Source organism: Gymnoscopelus braueri, assembly GCF_963280865.1.
Source record: "Gymnoscopelus braueri genome assembly, chromosome: 19".
Lineage (NCBI taxonomy): Eukaryota > Metazoa > Chordata > Actinopteri > Myctophiformes > Myctophidae > Gymnoscopelus > Gymnoscopelus braueri.
In genome coordinates this window covers 30955558-30978171 of record NC_137621.1, presented here as the reverse complement: position 1 = coordinate 30978171, position 22614 = coordinate 30955558, and the positions used below count along the sequence as shown (strand labels likewise).

General features: G+C 43.1%; 1 protein-coding gene across 2 annotated transcripts in view; it reads right to left on the bottom strand.

Moving 5' to 3' along the window:
• slc25a21 (solute carrier family 25 member 21) overlaps positions 1-22614 on the bottom strand; it is a 116924-nt gene that overhangs the window by 2012 nt on the left and 92298 nt on the right. For both annotated transcript variants that reach the window (XM_080414014.1, XM_080414015.1), the window contains 5 exons: positions 9366-9432; positions 8303-8365; positions 5343-5450; positions 4769-4933; positions 1123-1304 (listed from right to left, as the gene is read on the bottom strand). In XM_080414014.1, the coding sequence (XP_080270140.1) occupies positions 1123-1304; positions 4769-4933; positions 5343-5450; positions 8303-8365; positions 9366-9432 (585 nt within the window). The remainder of the gene's footprint in view (positions 1-1122; positions 1305-4768; positions 4934-5342; positions 5451-8302; positions 8366-9365; positions 9433-22614) is intronic.

Genomic DNA, 22614 nt, shown 5'->3' with positions numbered 1-22614 from the left:
GGACCAAGAGCTATGTAGGGATTGGTCTTCATTCATACAAAATAATAAAAAGAAGAATAAAAACAGGCTAAACTTATATAACTTCTGATGAAGCTCACTATCAGCTTTTTTAAATTGCATACCAAAAATTCCACTGATGGCGCACAAAGCACTAGTAGCAATGATTATGGAAGTAGTGGTGAAAATTGTATAGAGACTTCTCCTATACCAACTTGCTATACCCAAAATTCTACTGAGGGTGCACAAAGTTTCTCCATCAATCAGCACAGTAAGTGGTGCCAGGCACGACAAACCCCACTTCCCTTTAAATAGAACAACACTGAGCAAACCCTGACTTTTCTGGGCATTGATCCACGTAGGAAAAAGCAATGACCTTTAGTTTGATCTGTCAAGGTTGCTCAAAGTCAAAGGTCATACTGACAAATTAAAGACCTTTATGTGACTTCTGTTTATCAGAAGTAAATATGTCTAAAACTAATAAATATACAATTTTATCACTTATTTATCACTTTTCACTTCCAAATCTTTGAAGCCTTTGAAACCTTCGATGAATACAATTATATCTCTGAAATGATAAATGTAGCTATTGTTGAGGAAGTTATGGCTACAAAATAAAATAATTACAAAATAATGTGACGTTATTTGTGACCTTTGACTTTGACCCAATTGCCCCCAAAATGTGGTCAGGTAATCTAGGGACCGCTTCCCAACTTTCCTGTTTTTTCCTAAAGTCGCTAACAAACACACAAAGCATAAGATTTCAACTTTGAAATGGTGAATACTAGTAAGCTGGAAGTCAGTTGGACAATTTTTTAAATGTTATGGAAAAAATCTATTTAGCCAATTTTCATGGCCTTTGACTTCGATCCAACTGCCCCAAAAGGTAACCAGGTGATCTAGGGACCATTTGCCGTCATTCCTGAAAGTTTCAGTTGTCATTCCAAGCATGGCCATTTCCCTGTGCTAACAAACGAACAAACAAACATTCAGAACAGATAAAGGGACAGAGTAATGTTATTAACTTAGAGACTGTATATAGTCCCATATATTTGTATAATCATCCTATAGCACCTCCCCTTGCTCCATACAATTTAAAATGAAGTACTTAGGAGGTGATCATACCCTTCCTCACGGTATACCAGGGCCATGGACTGGAAACAGGTGCGGTACTTGATCTCTCCTGGTACAGGCTGAGGACCTTGGATACGGCTCTTGGCCACATCGAAGGGAATATTCACACAAGAGGAAATAGTGCCGGATGTCAGACCAATGACAAACCTCCTCATAAACTCCAAGGTGGGATCCTATAAGATGAGAGGAAAGACAGGATGAAAAGTGAAGCCTTATTTATACAGTACTTTGTTGCAAGCCAGTGCCCACGTGCCAAAACAGATTATATACAAGCGTGATGCACGTAAGTATGCCTTACACTTGCATGAACACACATATCTTTTCTTCAACTGCTTGTGTGGATATATATATATAAATACTGTATTTTGTCGCTGTCAGGTGGAAACCTTGCATGTGCAAAAACGTTACGTTTCAGGATATGGAAAAAATAAGTAGCAGATATACCAGCCTGTGACACTACTTTTAATTTATGAAAAAACATAAAAAGTTGAAATTGAAGTTACAAGGCTTCTGATTTGTATCTTATCGCGTCTGTATTCCACATGCATGATTTTATTGGAATGGATATTTCAGGCGAGGAGGTCTGGTGATAAATCTGGCTGCACAGTATCAAAACGAAAATAGCACGTTTTACCTGAGGCAGTGAAATATAGGGTAAAGTGAGCACATGGGGTTGATAAAAGGAAAATCAGAGATAGCATGAGTTTGTGGCAGGGAGAGAGAGAGAGCAAGTGAGGGTTGGGGGGGGAGGGAGGGAGAGAGCATGACGGGGTCTTGAGCATATGATTGCAAAGCTGGCATGAAAGCCCTGATCATTTTATGGTAGCGGGGGGCAGATTAGTGCTTCCTGACTGCATTGCGGGTTTCTGATTGGCTGAGCAGAAGCACATGTTCTCTGGTTGAGGCTGAGAGAGAGGATTTATAAACAGGGTTCATGCAGGCAGACTGGGGAAGGCATATGGGGACAATTTGGGTAATTGGGCTGTGACTCGGCACAGGGGTATTACTGTACCAAAGAAGCCCAGACTTGGAGAGCTCTGACAGCTAATTGGCCAGGATATTTTTACAAATGACAGCAGCCTCTCTGGTCCAGGCCTTTCTCAAGACGGCTGGACACCCTGAGAGCTGCGCTAAATCAACAGCTAATCCCACTTCTTCTAGTTTCTTTTTTTTTCCTCCAAGTGAGATGTACACAGTAAAATCCTCAGTGTTCATTTATCCATTTGTTACTCAGTGAGTGTAGATATGTAACCAAATGGACACTTTACGTGTCCATTTAGTTACATTTGTACAATCTTAAGAGTTAAATTAACACTGAGGATTTTGCTGTGTACATGGGGAAGAGAGGCAGTATAAGTGCATCCATCAAGTGACATGCTAACAGCCTTGAGCAAACATCTCCTCGCAGATATTCACTTCTGAATGACGCTAGTATGCCACATCTCGCTCGCGTATTCAAATGGCGATATGGGAGAGGCCGAGACTTGGAGCGCCGAATTTGACTACGGACACGTTTGAGTTGCAAGCTCATTGCTCACGTTGCCGACAAAAGTATGTGGAGGGAGCCCATCATCGACTTGATCCTCGGAGCTGCCAGAGGCCACAGCATTAATTCTACCCTGTGTATACAGTGGTCATATAGTCAAACTCCAGTCATGTCTCCTGCATACTAGTCTCGTGTAGCCAGACGAACAGAGACAAATACATCTGGTGACATCTAAATTCAATGTAGTTGCTAGAACTGCGTGGAACCAATTTGGATATTGAAAGAAAATACTGCATTGCAGAACCAATGCAAAGACTTCGGGACGGTCGTTCATATTGGTATGGTGATATGATTTGTTTTCAAAGCAGTGGGTGCAGATTCGTTAGCGGCCATGTCGGCGCGTGTAGTTCTAGCAACTACATGACTAGTAGATGTCACCAGACATATCACTAGGCGGAGATCTACGATCGTCTGGTTACGTGAGACTACCGGTATGTCTATATACCTGCATGTCACTGTCAAAGACCAGGTCTACCGCATCTACCCTAATACAAAAAGTGCTAATTTAACTCTGAGAGTGTACAATGTAATCAAATGGACCCACATTTGTATACTCAGTTATAAATGGATAAATGAACACTGAGGATTGTACAGTGTAAAATTTATTCTATAAGTCAGTGGGCTATAGTTCAATAAAATTCATGTATGATGACCACTTCTCTGTGATTGTCAGCATCATACTTTACTGGAAAAACGTTGAGTTCTGCAGCGATCAGGCTACCACAGCAAATCCCACTGTGAAAAACGGTACTATTGTCTGCTTCCAATTAGTTCATTGGAGTTAATCTAATGCTCCAGTTTGTACATGTGGAACTGGCGTATGGTAACGTTTCCATTAAACAAAATTAACTTTTGTTTGGGCCATCAGGCCCTGCCGGATGTGTAATCTGAGACTTTGAGGATGTTATGGAGCGCAAACAGACGAGGTATTAGTGGGATTGATCTTACAAGCTCCTCTCTGATTTTCTTCCCCTCCCTCACCACGGTAACTCAGGCCAACCAATCATACTGTCAAAAACTCGCCATTCCCCACAGGCTAAGTGGTTAGGACACGTGGATATCATATACACAGAGGTTAGTTCAAAGTTACTTAAGTCCTGTGTGGAGCACAATGTGTAGAAGATTGCCAGTAACACTTCTGGCGTTAGGGGCTCCATTGCCTGCAATACTCAATGCTTGGAGTATGGAACTAGCACCTAAAGAGATACCATAGCTATAGAGCTCAGTGGATAGAGCTGGCTAAATCATGCAGAGTTTGAGGGGTTGATGCCCACTGAGGCCACCCATGCTAAACATGTTACTGTAAGACGCCAGAAGTAAGATGCCGTGATGGTTTTAGATGTAAAAATCAATCACAACATCAGAATTCTATCGAACTTCATTCATGCCTTTTTGTTTTATCATGCTTACTTCCAAAAAGGTTGCTGCTTGCCCCATCAGATATACAGTTAGTATGGTTCAGTGATATATCACTTAAAGGGATATTTCACTTTAAAAAAAAGAAATTGGGTCATTTTATCGTCTACTCAAGCTTTTGGGAGCACCCCGGGCAGTTTTTAAGTTGCCTGATTCAATATTTAGTATTCATTTTATCAGACACGCCCCCTTCCTTTACAAACCCATTGCAACTTCAAACTCCATTTTAACCATAGATTATTCGGAAACACCCGTCCTTGGTTCTGGTGACTGAAAATGAAAAAGATTAAATACATAAAAATAATAATTTGATTTTTTTTTTTAAGTACGCGAAAAAACACGGCCCCTCACATATTAGGAGGCCAGGATGAGTCACCAGAACCAAGGACGGGTGTTTTTGATGAATCTAAATTGAGTTTGAATTTATAATGGGTTTGTATAGGAAGGGGGCGTGTCTGATAAAATTAATATCAAATATCTAAATACTGAATCAAGCAAGTTAAAAACTGTCTGGGGGGCTCACAAAATGTTTTTGAAAGTGAAATATCCCTTTAAGCCTGATGCATACTTAATAATAAGTGTCGCATGGCAAAAACAGCCAATCAACTAGATCACAACGAGCTGCATCACAATGCATTGTGAGCTCATATATCTGCATAGATTTTGATATTTTACCGGGCTGGCAGGAATGGCGTCCTTGACATTGAAGTAGAACCCAAAGTAGATCATGTTGAAGACACCATGGCGACCCAGCGTTGACGTTAACCCTTTATTGAGTCCTCGTAGTCCAAAGCCGTCAGAGTTGATGATGTGGCGAGCTTGCCTAAATGCGGAAGGTTGCTGTGTTGAGAGTGAGAGTATGTGTCAGAAACAAATCCTCGACTGCTTTTCTCTTCAGTTATTACCTAGCAAAGGCAGATGCCATATCAGTTATCACAATACCACAATATCAATACCAAATGTTGATACAGTATGCAATATGACTCAATATTGATAAAATATCCAATGAAAAATGTACAATAATGATAAAATACTGGATGTAATATACAGAAGAGTTAGTTCAACAGTGTATAATCTCCATGTTTTACACTTTTTCTGAAACCAGATCTTTGATTTGAAAGCGAAGCAAGAGAGGCCAATCCTTAAAATGGGAATGCAAAAACAGACAAACAGATTCATATACTGGGGTGTTTAAACAAATCAACACATTGAGGTTACAAAGCAGTAAAGGTACAACATTGTTCCCTACCTCTTTGAAAGAATCTCTGTTAGCCTGCAGACTGACTTTCACCACTTCAAATGGGTTGACGACCACCGCCTCCGTCAAACCTGACCCTAGTCCAGCCAACGCCAGCACCTGATGAGGGGAGATGGAGGTGGGGTTCATGGGTACAATTGAAAAGTTAAAAAACAACTGTCTGCAAACATCTAGGAAGATTCCACCGGCCCTTAGAGCATTCGTTCTCAAAGTGGGGTCCGGGGGGGGGGGGGGAGATCTACAATAGCTTGTAGATCTGCTATTTTTGAAAAATCGTGAAAATTTGTGCAAACCTTTAAATGTATATATTTTTTAGCGAACATCTGTAACTCAAATCTTTGCTTCTGGGGGTCCCTGGAACAAAATATTTGAGATCGGGGTCCGCGGCCAAATACATGGACCCTGCCTTTGCGGACAGAGGCTATCATGTTTTTAAGAAAAAAAAACATTATTGTTATTCATAAAATGATGTGTGTATGCGTGTGTTAAATACATATTTATATAACAATTTGTTGCCATGGAGGGAGAAGGAGGAGGAGTCTGCTCAACTGAGTGAAAGTGTCACGAAAGCACTGAACAAACAGATAAACAGCAACAAGGGTAATACTAATGTGAACAACAAAAGAAAGGAGAATAAACAGTGAACGCACTCAAGTAACAAGGACTTGATTCTGAATTGCGGTTTTGTTCGCAGAAACTTGTTCCCCGAGTCTCTGTGTCTCCTCTAGGGTGGTCATCTGTCTCTGTCATGGCTGCCATTGTGAGCGTTTGACAAATGTCAGGGGAACAGGTAAGAGGAAGAGAAAAGGTGAATGAGAGGAGACAGAAGGAATGAGGAGGAAGTAGGAAATCAATCAAGTTGCAGATCTATTATATCAATCATGGTCAATATTCAGCATTAATCACTTAAACCCTATATACTTCGTTGTACGCCAATAGCGAAAGTACAGTAGCTGATCTACAAGCTCATACTGGTTTTCAACGCAACACACTATGTGCTTGTACATCGGCAATATTTGCAGAATGTTTGCCTATTTTTGCCAAATCTCTGCAAATCTTTACAGATTGTTTATCTGTCTGTCCCAGAATATGGACTGCTTCAATCTACATATTTGCAGGTTTGCTCAGTGTGGGAAGAAATCTATAACTTTCCTTGACGGCAAGAGCACTGAAATCCATTACAAGTGACAGGTGGTGATGAATACAGATGAACTGTGTATGTAAATGTCTGGTATGCAGTCGAAAGTCGAGCGTATGTTGCAACACTACCTACTGTATATGGGTAGTAGTGTTGTGCACGTGCACGTGCATGTGTGCTATGTGGGGTCACAGGTTGCTACGTAACAGTGTGTAGGTGTGTGTGCTCTGCTGGCCTGAGGAAGTGTACAGGCACACGTGTGTGTGTGTGTGTGTGTGTGTGTGTGTGTGTGTGTGTGTGTGTGTGTCGGGGGGAGGTGTATTATGGGTAGCTGTGTAAATGAACCGTGGATGTGAGAGTGCCTATCCACATTTGTGTGCAATGTGCATGCCCACACGTGTGGTGGTACATTGCAGATGGCTGCGTCAGTCTATGTGTGTGTGAGCGTGTGCACTAAGCAACAACTTAAGCAACAACATGTTTGCCGTCAGTGTGTGTGTGTGTGTGTGTGTGTGTGTGTGTGTATGCGTGCAAGCGAGTGGTGTGTCTGTGCTTGCAAGCGCGCATATGTGCTCAGATTGTGTGTGTGTGTGTGTGTGGGGGGGGCGTAATGGTAAAGCGTCAGGAACGTGTCCGTACCTCATTACTCATCCTGCCTCCTCATCCTGCTGTCAGAGCCCCGGGACCCATCCTCTCAGACGTGCCCCGGTGCTGTTTATTCAGCCAGCAGGCCCACTGGCCACCTTCTAACTCCGTATTTGTATTATTACTGTGCGCGTCCTCATTAATCAGAGTGAAACTATTCAGCTGCACTGGGTGCAGAACAGAGGGGGGGGGGGGGAGAGAGAGAGAGAGAGAGAGAGAGAGAGAGAGAGAGAGAGAGAGAGAGAGAGAGAGAGAGAGAGAGAGAGAGAGAGAGATTTACAGACAGACAGACAGAGAAACAGGGTAGAGAGAGACAGACAAAGACAAGGTAGATACTGTAGACAGAGAGACAGAGAGGGAGATACATACAGACAGACAGACAGACAGACAGACAGACAGACAGACACAGTGACAAAGAGACAGGAGAGATAGAGAAAGAGGGAGACACAGGTAGATACTGTAGACGAGAGAGAGACAGAGAGAGAGAGAGAGAGAGAGAGAGAGAAAGAGAGAGAGCACTGAGCGGGATGGGGGGGGGTTAGTGCCATTCAGACCAAAATCTGTAATTCAGCAGCACTAATGAATGATCCAATGTGTACTGTACTTGATACTGCTTGAAAAGAAGAATGATGAGCGAAGAAGGGAAGAAGGGAAGAAGAGAAGAAGGGGAGGGGGGTTTGGCAGAGTGAGTTCCCATGGGGGAGGAGAGCATGATGGATGTGGATGGGACAGTCCCGGACAGGTAAACATTTCTTCTCCGATGACTGTGCAAACAAAGCCGAGGATGCGCGCCGTGCTGGGACGGCCCAGGCATTGTGAGGCGAAAGCCGGCTTGTAGGAAGGCCATCCATCATGGCTGACACTTGGCTGCCACCTGAATAGGTGTGTGCATGCATGCGCGTGTGCGTGTGTGTGTGTGTGTGTGTGTGTGTGTGTGTGTCCGCGTCAACCACACCCCCTCATGAATCCTAATCCGTCTTGCTTACACCTACTGACTCTTTACGCTAGAAATGGAGATTAGTCAAGAAGGATGCGGCCACCTGCATCTTCGTGATGCATTGTGCGGGTTCCCTTCCTGGTTTGCACAGATACATGCATGTGTGCGTGCGTGTTTAGGTGCAAAGATCAGGTGTGAGTGTGTTCAGGTGTTTCCGCGTTTCAGACTCACCAGGGCAGGAGACAGAGAGGTAAGGTTCATCAGCGCCTTCTTGTACTGCTCAAAGGTGAAGAACTATGAAGGAGAGATGGGAATAAATGAGCTGTCAAAAGCCACTAGGTGTTCACAAACAACGAGCGCACACATACACACTTGCATGTGTACTCACACATACGCACATTTAGCAGAATAAAGCCTCCTTCAAGAGAACACTTGGGCCCGCATGGGTCTCAAATAGAGTAAACGAACTGATGAACAACATTACGCAGTACTTAACGCTTCACACCATACTGTCAGCTGAAAGAGGCATGTTTCATGTTCACTGTTTAAGGGGAGACACATTCCCTGATTTGTTTGTCTTAGCAAGAGGGCAAAAAGCCCGCAAAGGCGTTTTAATCGTAGGTTTAATTTGCTTTAATTCCCTCGCCCCAGACATTGCTCACCACCAGCCGGCTTTGTTTGCCATAGCGAGCAATTACCACCATACTCTCAGTGTTTCAGTGTGTTTACATCCAACATTTCACACACCCTCTGTCTCCAGTATCTCATTATATGGCAGACCCATGCCAGGTAGCCACCCCCCAACCCACCCGCATCCCCAATCACCTCGTTACACACCGGCGGGGCCAGAGAACGACATACAGCTTCCATATAAAGCTGCCAAGCCCCAAAACCCAACAGACAGTGGCTAGCACACTGGTATGGTGTACAGTAGGTAATGCTTGTAGATCAATATTTGGCTGTCCTCCAGAGCAAACGCGAGGAACAGGAAAGGCAAACATGGCACATGGCGTCACAATGCCGTCACATGTTTGATTGCCATGTGTGCTGCATGTTCACAGGAGTAGGAGCGAAGGAGTAAAGTTGTGTGTGTGTGTGTGTGTGTGTGTGTGTGTGTGTGTGTGTGTGTGTGTGTGTGTGTGTGTGTGTGTGTGTGTGTGTGTGTGTGTGTGTGTGTGTGTGTGTGTGTGTGGCGGGGGGGGAGTCATACAGTACTGTAGGTCTTCCTGGTTGGGTAAGGTAAATAGACTATCTTTTGCTTGTATGGGCTAAGGGCTTGATTGTAGGTTCCTACCTTAACTGCTCTCTTTGGAGTCTCTGCCAGGATTGGAGGAAGGATTCCCTTATAGAAGCCATAGATTCTGCATGTAGATAGAAATTAAACAGTCCAGTTAGGATGTTAGGAAACAAAATAGAGCTTTTGAAGGTTATTTTGGACCGAATCAACCAGTCCAGGTAAATACGGGTTAGAACAGGTTAGTACTGTGCAGTTCAATATCTGAGTCTGTCATGATTTAGATATTATTCTTTTGAATCCTTTTCAAATGCACTCAACTGTCACATACAATGCTACAAAAAAACATATCTGAGTGATCTATCACACAATTGTACATGAAGCCAGTCATCTGAATAAGTATACTTCTAGAGCAGTGGTTCCCAGACGGTGTGCTGTGTCCAGGTGTGGCTTGGGATTCTGTGACAGCCACACATTATCAATGGAATATATACAACTACAAAAAGTTTAATTTAGCATTAGTAAATAAAAACAAGCGTTTACAAACGCTGTGTAATACAGGGTTTTTACAATTATATATACTGTATAGGACAGGAGATTTTCACTTTGGTGTGCCTTGGGTGACAGCACAAAAAGTTTGAAAACCACTGTTCTACTGAACCAACCAAATTATAATCATGAGGAAGTGTTTTGAAATCAGCATTAGAATGGCATTAACTTGGCAAGATGACAGAACAGAGGGAAACAAAACAGAGAAAGGTCATTCATATCATTAATTGTTCCTTTTTTTGCAAGGCTGTGGACCAATGTCGATCAAGAGTAGAACGAGGAATTCTCCCTGACACCTGAATAGCGGCTATTATGGTGAAACCTGTATTGGTAGTCCACTCTCATTTTTGTTCCCTACACGGGAGAAGCTAGTTGTATGTTCCCTATTTTGCTAACAGTGCACAAATTGTGTTGCATACACATTTCAGGAAGTGCATGCATGCGCAATATAGAACTTTCGTATAAAAACACACACAATGTGTATGTTGAGACAGCATTTGCAAATCCTTCTCAAATGCCTATTGGTTGCAAGCTGCATTGGGGTAGCCAAGCGGTCACTTTTATAGCTTTGGGTACAAAAAAGAAAATTAGCATTAACTTGACTTTCAATTGCTTTGAAACTCCTACCAGTTGCTGCGACAATAACATCATTCAAAGTATTTGCAGAAAATTATGTAATAAATTGTGACGACAAACAGCAACACCTCAACTACCACATGCTTTATCTAAAGCTCCTCAACTACTGGTCTTCTGCTACCACATGCTTTATCCAAAGCACCTCAACTACTGCTCTTCTGCTACCACATGCTTTATCTAAAGCACCTAACAGTAGCCTACCGTAAGTGAACATTTTCAGCATAGTTAGAACCGGTGGATGAGCGTCTTTAGCACTATGCAGTCCACAGGCATTAACCACAGGTTTGGTGCCATGCTCTGCCCACTGTGAGGTACCGGTACATGGGAATGCAGTCTCCTCTTGTTGTCAAATACTGTTTTAAAGGGACTGCGTCCAACCATGAACAGGTAGAACAGGTCTAAATCTTCAGGTCTAAAATGACTACGACAGTCAACACAACATCATTCCTTTGTGAGAATTAATACAGAAGTTCATGGGAACTTTGGTAAACATTTGGAAAGTAAACGGCAACAGTTACTTTCCAGTATTTCGTTCAACCGTCAGGGAGAGGATACGGCTTTGCCGGAAATAAAAACATGAGGTGTAATACAAATTGTCCCAACATTATTTATTTTTTTGATTAATAAGGTTCCAAATCTGAGAATGTATCACTTAAGATACCTCCCTTTGCTTTGAACACCAAGGGAAATAGGGCTCTGTGTGTGCGTGCGTGCGTGCATGCATGCATGCGTGCGAGAGAGAGAGAAGTAGCTCGAGTGATGGTGTGACATTGTCAAACAAGTACAGAGGGAGAAAAAAGAAAGCCAGCAAGACAGTGTGTGCGGGTGCACATTATGCATATTGAAGGTGTGCAGTACAGTAGCTGACTGTCCAATCTGCAATGCCCTGCTATGACAGGGCATAGCAGAGGGATCTGTCATCCCTCTGCTATGCCCCGTCTTGTTTCCCTTCAATCTCTTGTCAAAATAAGGCATCCCCCCCTGAAAAAAAAGGGGGAAAAAAGTAGGAGAGTGCATATTGATAGTGAACACAGGTCTGTGGACATGGTGGACAGTGTGGCGTGACCAGCTCCTGTATGTGAACTCAGGCCTCCTCTGTTGTGGCAACACCGCTCCACAAGCCGGTGGAGATGTTCTCGGACGATTGCGTCCAAGCGTAAATATTATTGCTTCTGGAAGTACAGATGTCATGATTACGTGGAGAAGGGACGGGAGGAGCATTTAAAAGTCGCATGAAAACCTCCGAAGTGGGATGCCTTCCAGAAAACCCTGCAATGACCCAAAGCTAATGATCAAAACACTTCTCATCAAATGACAGAGTCAACCTATTTCATCAACAAGCTGAAGCCACACGGGCGGACGGGTTCTGAGTGATACAGCCATAATAATGCTGTGACGGGAGATTACAGCCCCAGGGATATCCCTCCTGGAAGTGTAAATTAATCCCCTGTATTGTCTGTGTACAAGTTATTTCAGTCAGACGGAAGCCCATGCCCTCGGCTCTCTTTGTCCATGCAAATGGCTGGCCACAGGTTTCCCGGTGTGGTTAGGTCATGGAGCCACCAGGTGACAATGTGAGTAAAATTTGTTACAGGCCAAATATGGCTCTCCAGCGACTGGCTGTCATTTGAATCCTGATTTGACTGTCAATGTAAAATACACACTAAGTCCCCCTTTTGGCTTTCCTAAACAAATCCATTTTCGACACAGGACTAGCTACTGTGGGCTGCCAGCTGGCTAGAGTGTATGCGAACGTGTGTATACAGTATGTTAGTATAGGCATGTATTACTGAATGTGCATGTTTGACCTGTGAATGCACACGTGTAGTTGTGTGTGTGTGCGTGCGTGTGTGTGTGTGTATGCGTGTGTGTGCGTTTGTGATTTGTCTTTCATTTTCATAAACTTTCCCTTCTTCTAACCACCTCCATCCATCTGGGGAGCAGCTTAACACACCACAAAGGGGACAGAAATAACCAATTAGTCAAATTGGATAATCACAATCAGACACAAATTATCATTTCTCATAATTAGAAATGAACAGGATAACGATGTGTTAGTGATCGCGGGAATTTAGAAGAAAAAATAAGTGTCGTCGACCACATAGTAATGGTGGCAGAGGTTTGTGTTGTTGATTAACGTGTAAGTGATGTGTAAGTGATTCCCAAGCCAGTCGTTTTGGGAGAGCTCATTTTGGCTCACTCACTCAACGTCCTGCGTATGTGCAAGGTTTTACAACATCGGCGCCAACCAGTCGATGGCTTCACACGTCAACGAGTGCACCATCCGAGTTGGCAAGCCAGTACGGCACACAGAATAGGTTATCACATGAACCAAAGCGAGCGCTCCCTCCGTGCATCTCAGCCAGTCAGAGTGATTGGAGGCGGGGTTTTGACGACAATTGGTTGGAGTTGCTAACATGCTGTTGATTAAAGTCACACTTTTAAAGCTACAGGCACAAATCTGTCACTACAACTGTGGCCTAATTCACTGGCTTTGTTTACATAGTGATTTAAGTTTTTTTTTTTCTTCTTTGAAATGTTGTCTGAGGTTAATACAATAAGAATAAAATAATGATTGATAGTAATATGTTTTAAAATATATTTTAAGGACAGAAGATATTTGTTCATAAACATTGTAATACACATTGTAGGTCTAAACCTACAGTACAAATCAAAGCCCTTGACAAACTATGTGATTAAATCCAATATTTAGATGGCTGCATAGTTTTGCTGATTGTAGTATCTTAGTACTGGGACGAAATCCATGAGAAACGAGAGTAGTTACAATGTACTGTTTATCACCATCTCAACAACCAAAACAAACGTTTTTGTTTTCCATTTACAAGTCAAACTCTTTGAGGACCCATGTAAACATACCCAACATTTAGATGGTCAAACAGATTGCTGCTGACTCCGTCTTTAAGTTTCACACTACTGTGAGTCGTCACAGACAACTCCTTCACCAGCCTGTAAACAACCAGCATGCTTTATCTGCAAATATTTTCATGTTTCCCAGTGATCTAACCTTGACATTGTCACCAACAGCCACAATACAGCCCAAGGGTCACTGATCAGGTTTCATGGTACAAAAACACACAAACAACACAGGCAGCTCCATACTGTGTGGTGTATGTTTTAAAGGTCGGTTGTACTCATTCAAAATCAGTATTAGAATCCGAGTCAGAATCAGGAACACTCGTTCTATGAACTTAATTTGGTGTTTGGTTTACATATACCGACTTTAAATGAAAAGACAAGATATGCAAGATACAGCTACACGTCTAATCACATCCTATAAATCCAAACGTGCATAGTTTTATCTATCTATAAATGCACAGAATCACTGCGTGGGTAACTGTCCCCCACATAGCTCGAGAACCGTCCAATCGGTAGACTTCAAACTTCGCAGTCGTATCCCAGATGACCCAAGCGAGTGATGTGCCAAGTGGGAGGTCGGTTGGATCCGCGGTTGTCCAGAAATATCTAGAAATGTGTCCCTTTTATGGCCATATAGTATGGAGATCTCAATGTCTGTCTGTCTGTCTGTCTGTCTATTGCACTAAGTACTCTGACAACGGGTATGCATTACAGGAGAGGCATGCATTCCCAACGGGCATAAATAGTAAAGAATCGATGTACTGATATGTATATAGTCAGATTGTGTGCCTTGCACTGCAGAATGCATTTTACATCAATAAAATAAACTGCAAATTGGAAATAATAATAATTAGACTTATTTGATTCTGCAGGGGGGAATTCAGTTTTCGGCTTCACCCAGCTGATTGCTGCCCAAGTGGACTTGAGCCCAGTGGGTGGGAGCAGTTAGGGGTTAATAAGTGATTTGCTCAAGGACACTTCGACACGTTGCCGGGGCCGGGAATCGAACCAAGGACCTTTGATTTCCCTGGTGGCTTCTCTATCCATTCAGCGATGGCCTGCACGCAAAATCATACCATTGGAATGCAATAGTGCAATGAAAATGGACTATGCATATGGGTCTAGTGAAGTAGGCACAGCTGATGGCTTCAAGGCTAGAACAGATTGCTCATGAGCCCATGTGGTAATGCCGTGGTTTTCAAACTTTTTTCCCCCACCAGGGAACCACATTTTCTTCTGTCCCAATCCAAACTGTGGGCTGTGGTAGAAACTCATGTGACATAGATGTTTTACTTATTTCTTTTTGGCTATAAGCCCATGATATTTAGTTATTTTCAGTTTGACATCTATATATACAATTGGCAAGTGGCAAGTGTGGCTGTGTGTTTGTCTGTGTCTCCAAAAAGTTGAGTTCGCTTTCGGTTTGCGTGTTGCCAAATCATGTGCGAGAAACAAGCACCGGTGTTGCAATGAACGTCTACACGCTCTACTGTCTCTGTCTCCGATGTGCGGGCCAGGCCACTAGACGGGACTATGCGGCCCGAACCTCTAGTATCTTACATTCCAAGGAGCTGGAAATGCTATTACAGGATACCATGAAGTCACTTTTGTAATGATCAAGTTTAAAAAAGCAATCGTCTGATTCTCCATAATTTAACTCATCACTTGGGAGACATTTAATCCATAGTGCCTATGGATTAAATGGGGGGGGGGGTTGCCCGTGGGGAGGGGTGACCGCGACGGGTGCCGCGACGGGACCCGCGGGGGGGAGGAGGGACGCGCGGGGGGGAGAAACCGTGCGACAGGACGTGCAATAACCCCAAGTTTGCAACTACTTTCGCCTGCGCCCTTCACCGGGTATGGTCTAGTTTTATGTAATTTTTGAATAAATATTTGAAGTTTTTCAGAAAACTTGGGTCAGGATTTAGAAGGCATTTTTAGAATTGGCCTCAGGTCTAAATGGGTTAAATTATGTCTCACCTGCATGTGAGACAATATGCACAAGGGACTATTGGCCCCGATTCATAAAGGGATTTACGACCATATTTTGTACCTACCGGCATTTAGGACAAATCCTACACCTGCAGTCGGATTCATAAAAGTTTTTTGGTCTGTGTTTTGTGCGTCAGGTGCGCACGTTCTCAGGTCAGCCCTGAGGCTGTCTTACCAGAGCTGAAATGTGCGTATGTCTTTAGAATGCTTTATTCTTCATGCCAAAATCAATTACAACAGTGGCAAACCTCAAATAAAATATATATATGCCCAACATTTGTCAACACATATATATAAAAAATAAAAAAATAAATGTCAAACTATATATTGCTTGTAGCCTACAGTATGCATCATATAGACATGTAGATTCCACCGCTTTTTATTTATTTTCTAGGCTATCAGTTGCATTTAGAGTTGAATTATTAGGTCCCCGTCCCTCAGTGTGTTTGCCAGTGGGCCATCTCAGCCAAAGTGTCATGTCATAATGAAAATAGGCTATGATGCCTTAATGAAACTGCGGAGGGACTGACGCACCTCTGTCCGTGCTGCAGTATTAATTTGTAGGCTAATAGTCTACTGTAGGCTACTCTACTGTATTTTGATCACATGAACACCACACACAACAGATCTAATATTCCCCATTACGACGTAGGACAGTGATATATTAATCAAAAATGCACTAATTTAATCAATAAGTAATCAATAAGCTCTGGTCCATAATCGGATAGCAGTGTTCCACTTGTATGCTGGATTTCATCATCTTTTTACCTTGGTAAAAGTCCGCAATGTTCATTAGAAAAGGCTTATATATATCCTTTCCACGTTTTATTAGCCTTTTATTTGGTAATGGGGTTAAACCTTGTAAACTTATTTATTCTCATTACACATGAGAGCATTTATTACGTGATCCGCTTCCAGACAGAACAGTAAGCTGTCAAGGCGATGCGAAGCCGCATCTGTTATCTTTAGACGAGGCGGAGTTGAACTTCAAACTTTCATCAGCGTTGCCAGATGTTGTGAGAGAAATAAGCAACCAGGTCTAGGAAAACAAGCCCAAAAGAAGCAACTGGCACTTAGGCCATTATAACCACTTTAATTAAACCGTTGTGAGCTTGTAGATCTGCTATATTTAAAAGAAATCTTGTAATAAAATGTGCAATATTTGGAAGATTTTTTAAACATTCTAACAACACAAATCTGCCTCCAGCTGGCACAAAACATTTCAGATGGGGCTTATAGGGATAAATTAGCCTACATATTAACTTGGGGGTCCATGTCATAAAAATATTTGAGAACCACCGGTTAAAACAATTGAACAATTGTGAAGCAAGCCCAAATAACCAACTACACTTTAGAAACAAGCCCAAAAAACCGCGGTCCCCACAGCTACCAATATTTACAAGCAACTTTACAGACAAATAAGCCCAAATTCGCTTATAATAAGCGGACATGGCAACGCTGTTTAGCACGGTTCAGCACGGTGACGTTAAAGTTGGATGCTGTTGGACGCAGCCTTCCAGAGTAATCATCACACCTGGTCATACGCACTGGTTGTACGCACGTCTCTGTGATATACGAACCCCTTTGGGAATTGCACGTCCGTTTGTGACTACCAAAATACGACCGGCCTTTACGAACTTTATTTACCCCATATTTACGACCCTCGTTATGAATCGGGGCCTATGTTTCTATGACTGTTGCTATTTTATTGCTATTGTTTTTTAAACCATGCACCATATGTGTATATTTTACTCTTCTCATGCTAGGAATATTTGACATACAGTATCTGACCTGGTTTCCTTGTTTTCTTTTTTTTATCGCTTCCCCTTTTATTGAAAACTGCAAATGATGGGAGCTTGTATGACAAAGAATTTCACACACATTTACGCAGTTAAAGTGATTCTAGGCAACATTACGCCTAAATTAAAAAAAATGTATATATATATATTTTGCATTTTTTCCCCTCCATCAGCCACTATATAATGATGCTGGGGTGTTTTCCTGCATTGAAACACAGTCCTCTTTCTGAAATCCGTATTTTCCCTACAGTTTATGTTTGTCCGGGATGTAAATGCATGGACGCGTCCGTGCGCGTCCGTGTGAACTGTTCGAGTGAAACCGAATGGAACCGAGTGCAGCCGACAAAAATGCTACGAGCCGCCATTGTTTTCTGTGGGCAGTTTATACTGTTTACTTTCGGTTTTAAAACGCTCTCAACCTTCTTTTTTGAGGCACGGAATTTACTTTTAAGATTTTGGATAGACATTTGGATAGAATTTAGGTGTTTAACTTCATATATGTGGTAAATTTATCATGACAGAGCCTATTTAAAAATAAAAATTCTGAGAACCGGCAGGGGCGGGCAGTGACACACATTGTATCCGAATAAAGCAACCTATTTTCGGCATGGCCCGTTTAGAAGTCCCCCCTGCGTCACCCCCTGGTGGTCGGGGAAACAAACTGCTGATGAGGAGGGGGGGGGGGGTGGGAGTGGAGGGGCGGTGTTTGACAACAGTTTTTTTTATTATCTTTTTATCTCTGAACTTGCCTACAATCCCTTTAAACCTGTGACGTGACAAAGTTGAAGTTCAGCTGAGTTAGAACGCACTCTCGGTTTGGTGATTTTAAGATCATGTTCACGAGCTCAGTGTTGAGGATACACTGTGGTGGGGACTGGACTGTTCTAACATGCAGTCTGTTTGTGTCCAGTCTGAAACACTGAAACACAAGCGCATGCTGCTGCACTCTACAGCGCCTACACTACACTACCAAACGAGGGGTGCCTGTCAGGCATATAACAAAGCCTTAACGAATATCGTTTGCATGCATTACATGCCAACAAGCATGAGCTATTTCATACTGGTGCAAGTGAGTTACATTTTCCTCAATTCTGTTCCAAAAACCAGTAAAAAAAAAGAAGACATTATTAATTTGCAAATGTGGCCAATGTTTTGACAGGAATAACATACAAATATAGTACAGTAGTGATTTCTCCAGCGTTAATAGTCCTAATTTTATCCAGCTATACAAATCCTACAGACCTGACTACTTTGCCAATACTAAACAGTGTGTTTGAGAGCCTCTGAGAGACGGAGTCACAGATGTGCGGGCCTGCATGTCTTTCCTCAGTCTAATCACCGTGCTAGGGCTGGGGGCTCATGTTTCCTCTCCCTCATCGGCTTAAGCCCAATGTATACTTTGCCGCGCGACGGTGTTGCGTGCCCAAAAAACAGCCGATCTACAAGCTCACAATGCATCGCATTGGGACGCGCTGTGAGCTTGCACGTTGGCTGCATTTGGCGAGCAACACCGTTAAGGATGAGATAGCTATTAGAGAGAGAGAGAAAGACAGAGAGAATAGGCAAAGGTGAGAGAGAAGGAGAGAGTGAGGCGAAGACGGAGAGGGCATGAGAGAGAGAGAGAGAGAGAGAGAGAGAGAGAGAGAGAGAGAGAGAGAGAGAAATAACAAGACAAAAAGAGACAGATCAGGGTCTAGAGTCAGCAGCTCAGCCCTGCCATGTCCCGGCATGAGTTTATTTTTAATAATAATTCTACAAGAGCTGGGGCCTAAAACTACTATTTGTATAAATTATAACTAAGTGGTTTGGCCTGGGGGCAATCCACTACTCGCCACTGAGGAGTGATTATGGCCTCAGCGAAAATATACTGTCAGTGATAATTGCTCTGTATGCAAGAGGATCTTCTGTCCACCGGGTCTGCCTGAGCCATGTTCACTGCATGTGGACACAACAAAATCCCGAGTGTCAGTTTAACTTAAATGGACCCTTATGGGTCCGTTATTAAACTCTCTGAGTTGATATAACATTGCAGTGTATATTAGATGTACATTTCTTAGGTTTTGACTTCTACAATGCAGAGAGGATTTTTTCCCCCGGTGACATAACCCTGAATTCTCTTGAAATTAATTTAATCCACACCTATTCATACATAGCAATGGACACACCCCAAAAATACACAGAGATATAAAAGCCATGCACGTACAGAATGAAGTGTGTGTGTGTGTGTGTGTGTGTGTGTGTGTGTGTGTGTGTGTGTGTGTGTGTGTGTGTGTGTGTGTGTGTGTGTGTGTGTGTGTGTGAGGATGCAATGTAGTGGCATTGGTAGGCAAGTGTCACATATGTATACTGTGTATCTGTGTAGGGGTAGTGGAGGTGGGAGGTTTGTGGCAGTGTGCCTGTATGGCATGTGAATGTCATTGGTGTGTGTGTGTGTGTGTGTGTGTGTGTGTGTGTGTGTGTGTGTGTGTGTGTGTGTGTGTGTGTGTGTGTGTGTGTGTGTGTGTGTGTGTGTGTGTGTGTGTGTGTGTGTGTGTGTGTGTGTGTGTGCGGAGTGGTGGTGGCAGTGGGGGAGAGGATGGTGTGCACAGGCACAGTAGCAGGATAGATGGGTGCTGTTGAGCATCCACTGCTAACTGACGGCCTCCCTCCTCCTCCTCAGACTGTCAGTGAGTGGGCCCGGGGGCCGACCCTCTTGCTCCTGGAGCGCTCACTCACACACCTCACAGCAGATCCATTTTATATCCACTATAAAGCTGTCGACTCACCATAAACAGAGCAGAGTGGCCGGCACTTTCTCCTGGGGCCTGCACTGTCTCAATGTCCTGTCACATGTAGGGCCAGACACAGGGTTGGGGATTGGGACCACGACTACCGTTTCTTTCAACTCGTTCCTTATCTATATGTCATTTTACTAACGAGGTCTTCTTTTCTATACACGAGGCAAGCAAGTGTCTGGAGTGTTGACACAGAGCAGAAGCAAGTAAATCGCATTAAACTGAGCATTGTAAATATTAAAAGAGATAATGAACGAAGTTATCTTCTTTCATAATCACACTGGGTGATAATTAGAGCAACAGTTATATAGGCAATGTAAGCACACACATACTTTATCGCACAATATTAGGTACTTCTTAGTACTCACTGAATGCCCATGACAGCACAGTGGTTAAAGGGACTTTCAACAACTAGAGGGCCCGACACACCTACGTTGCACCGCCGATCCGACCGATATGCTCATATATGAAGATTTCTGTATCTGTCAGTCCTTATATAAGGGCATGCCCCCTGTTGTGCCCATATATGGAGATAACTGATTTGTTTGTGTGAGCCTTGTCCAGTGAAGGCACAGTCTAATTGCATCAGCTGACCATTGTGGGAGTATGGGATTTTGTTTTTACCCTCCATCACTAACGTTGGGTGAAAATCACCCGAAGACCTGCCTGTAGAAAAAAAAACAGGGAAGGGGACAGGGAAACAAAGCTACCTTCTACTGTATGACATCCGTGAGCATCCTGAAGGTACCCAAGGACCCGCCCACCCCAGACATCCTCACCTCATAAAACCCGAGCAGTGTGTTTGCGTGCTGCTTCCACCTGACACAGGGGAGTGGAGGGGAGGGGGGGCCCTAAAAGATGATCGTCCCAGAGTTGATCCGTTAATCCGTCTCTGCCTCTTCCAACTGTGTTTTTTCTTTGTTTCTAATTGCAATGTAAATATAGTCAAGTCATTCTGTCGACAACACAATGTTAGCGATGGTAGAATAAGGGATGTGCTATAAATTAATTGCATTGTAAATATTCTAGAGTCAATAGTATTGCCATAATTGTACAGCATGTCTGCAACACAATGTAGAATAAAGGGTGTGCTTCTGTAGAAACAGAAAGAGGATAAAGGGAGAATAAATGTTGGGTTGTCACCAGTGGTGTAGTGGAGGGTATATACTGTACATTGCTATTGCACATTGGTCATTGCGTATACTAACATATAATATGTGCATCAGTGAGATTTGGTGTTGACAAAATTGCAAATTTTTCAATATGCTATTGGTTCTGAATATTTTAAATGGTTTCAACATCAGCCGTGTGTTCTCCTATGACTCTTCTCTAATCTCCGCCTAAAGGAAGAACTTGAGCGAGCAGCCCCAAAAATATAATTTCAAATCTATACCATTTTGGGTTATAGATGGAGGAGAGTAAACTGTGCTATGATGCTGCATTCACACTAGCATTGACAAAGCGACAAGTAATTTTTAAAGGAAGCCAGCGACATGAAGCTACAAAGTGACGCCCAATACTTGTAGTGTGACGTGCTACAAATCACTTTTTTCATTGTTTGAAACATCAAACAATCATTATGTTTTAGTTTCACCATTTCCACTCCCCTTCTCTCCATAACACGAAGTTATCTTCTTTCATAATCACCCTGGGTGATAATTAGAGTAACAGTTATATAGGCAATGTAAGGACACACATACTTTATCGCACAATATTAGGTCATACTTATTAGTACTCACTGAATGCCCATGACAGCACAGTGGTTAAAGGGTCTTTCAACAACTAGAGGGCCCGACACACCTACGTTGCACCGCCGATCCGACCGATATGCTCATATATGGAGATTTCTCTGTATCTGTCAGTCCTTATATAAGGGCATGCCCCCTGTTGTGCCCATATATGGAGATAACTGATTTGTTTGCACCTGATTCCAAGACGACACATTGAGGTTAGGAAACACTCTTTTGGGGCGTAGCTGCATTGGGAACTCCTTATATGGTTATAGCTGAGTCATGGTGACATGAGCGTGATGACGTGGTTCGCCGGCCCACCGGCCAGCTGGAGCCTTAAAGGAGCATTTCACCCCTGGAAGAAACTGCAATCACTCAATGTTAATAGTATTTGTAGTAGATTACAGTAGAACAATTTAAAATGTGCACCCTATGGCCAGAAAAATAATGAAATCTGTGTGTTTGACTAGGGTTTGACTGGACTGCTGCAATACTACAATGAACATAATGCTTTGGTGCACTGCCCCTCCTTGTGGGGAGTGGACATACCTCTATGGGAGTGGAGGCTCTTTTGGGCTTGTTTTCATAGACCTGGTTTCTTATTTCTTTCACAATATCTGGCAACACTGGAAGTCAGAATCGTCCATCTCATCCTTCATGTCCAAGGATTCGTTAGTGATGTCACATCACTGACAAATCCTTGGTATCTTTATCATAGATATAGAAACCTAGATACCTCATTGGCCTCTGCAGTTCATTGGAGCGACTGGTATCTCAATACAAGGCTCTTCCGCAGGGCTGTTTGACTACTAGCCAATCACATCGCGTTGACTACTGGCCAATCACAGCGAGTCTAACTGACTAGTTGCTGCACGGCTGCCTCTTAAGAAAAAACCCACCCCACCCGCCTCTGATTGGCCTACCGAACGCCCCCTTCTGTGACGCACACGGA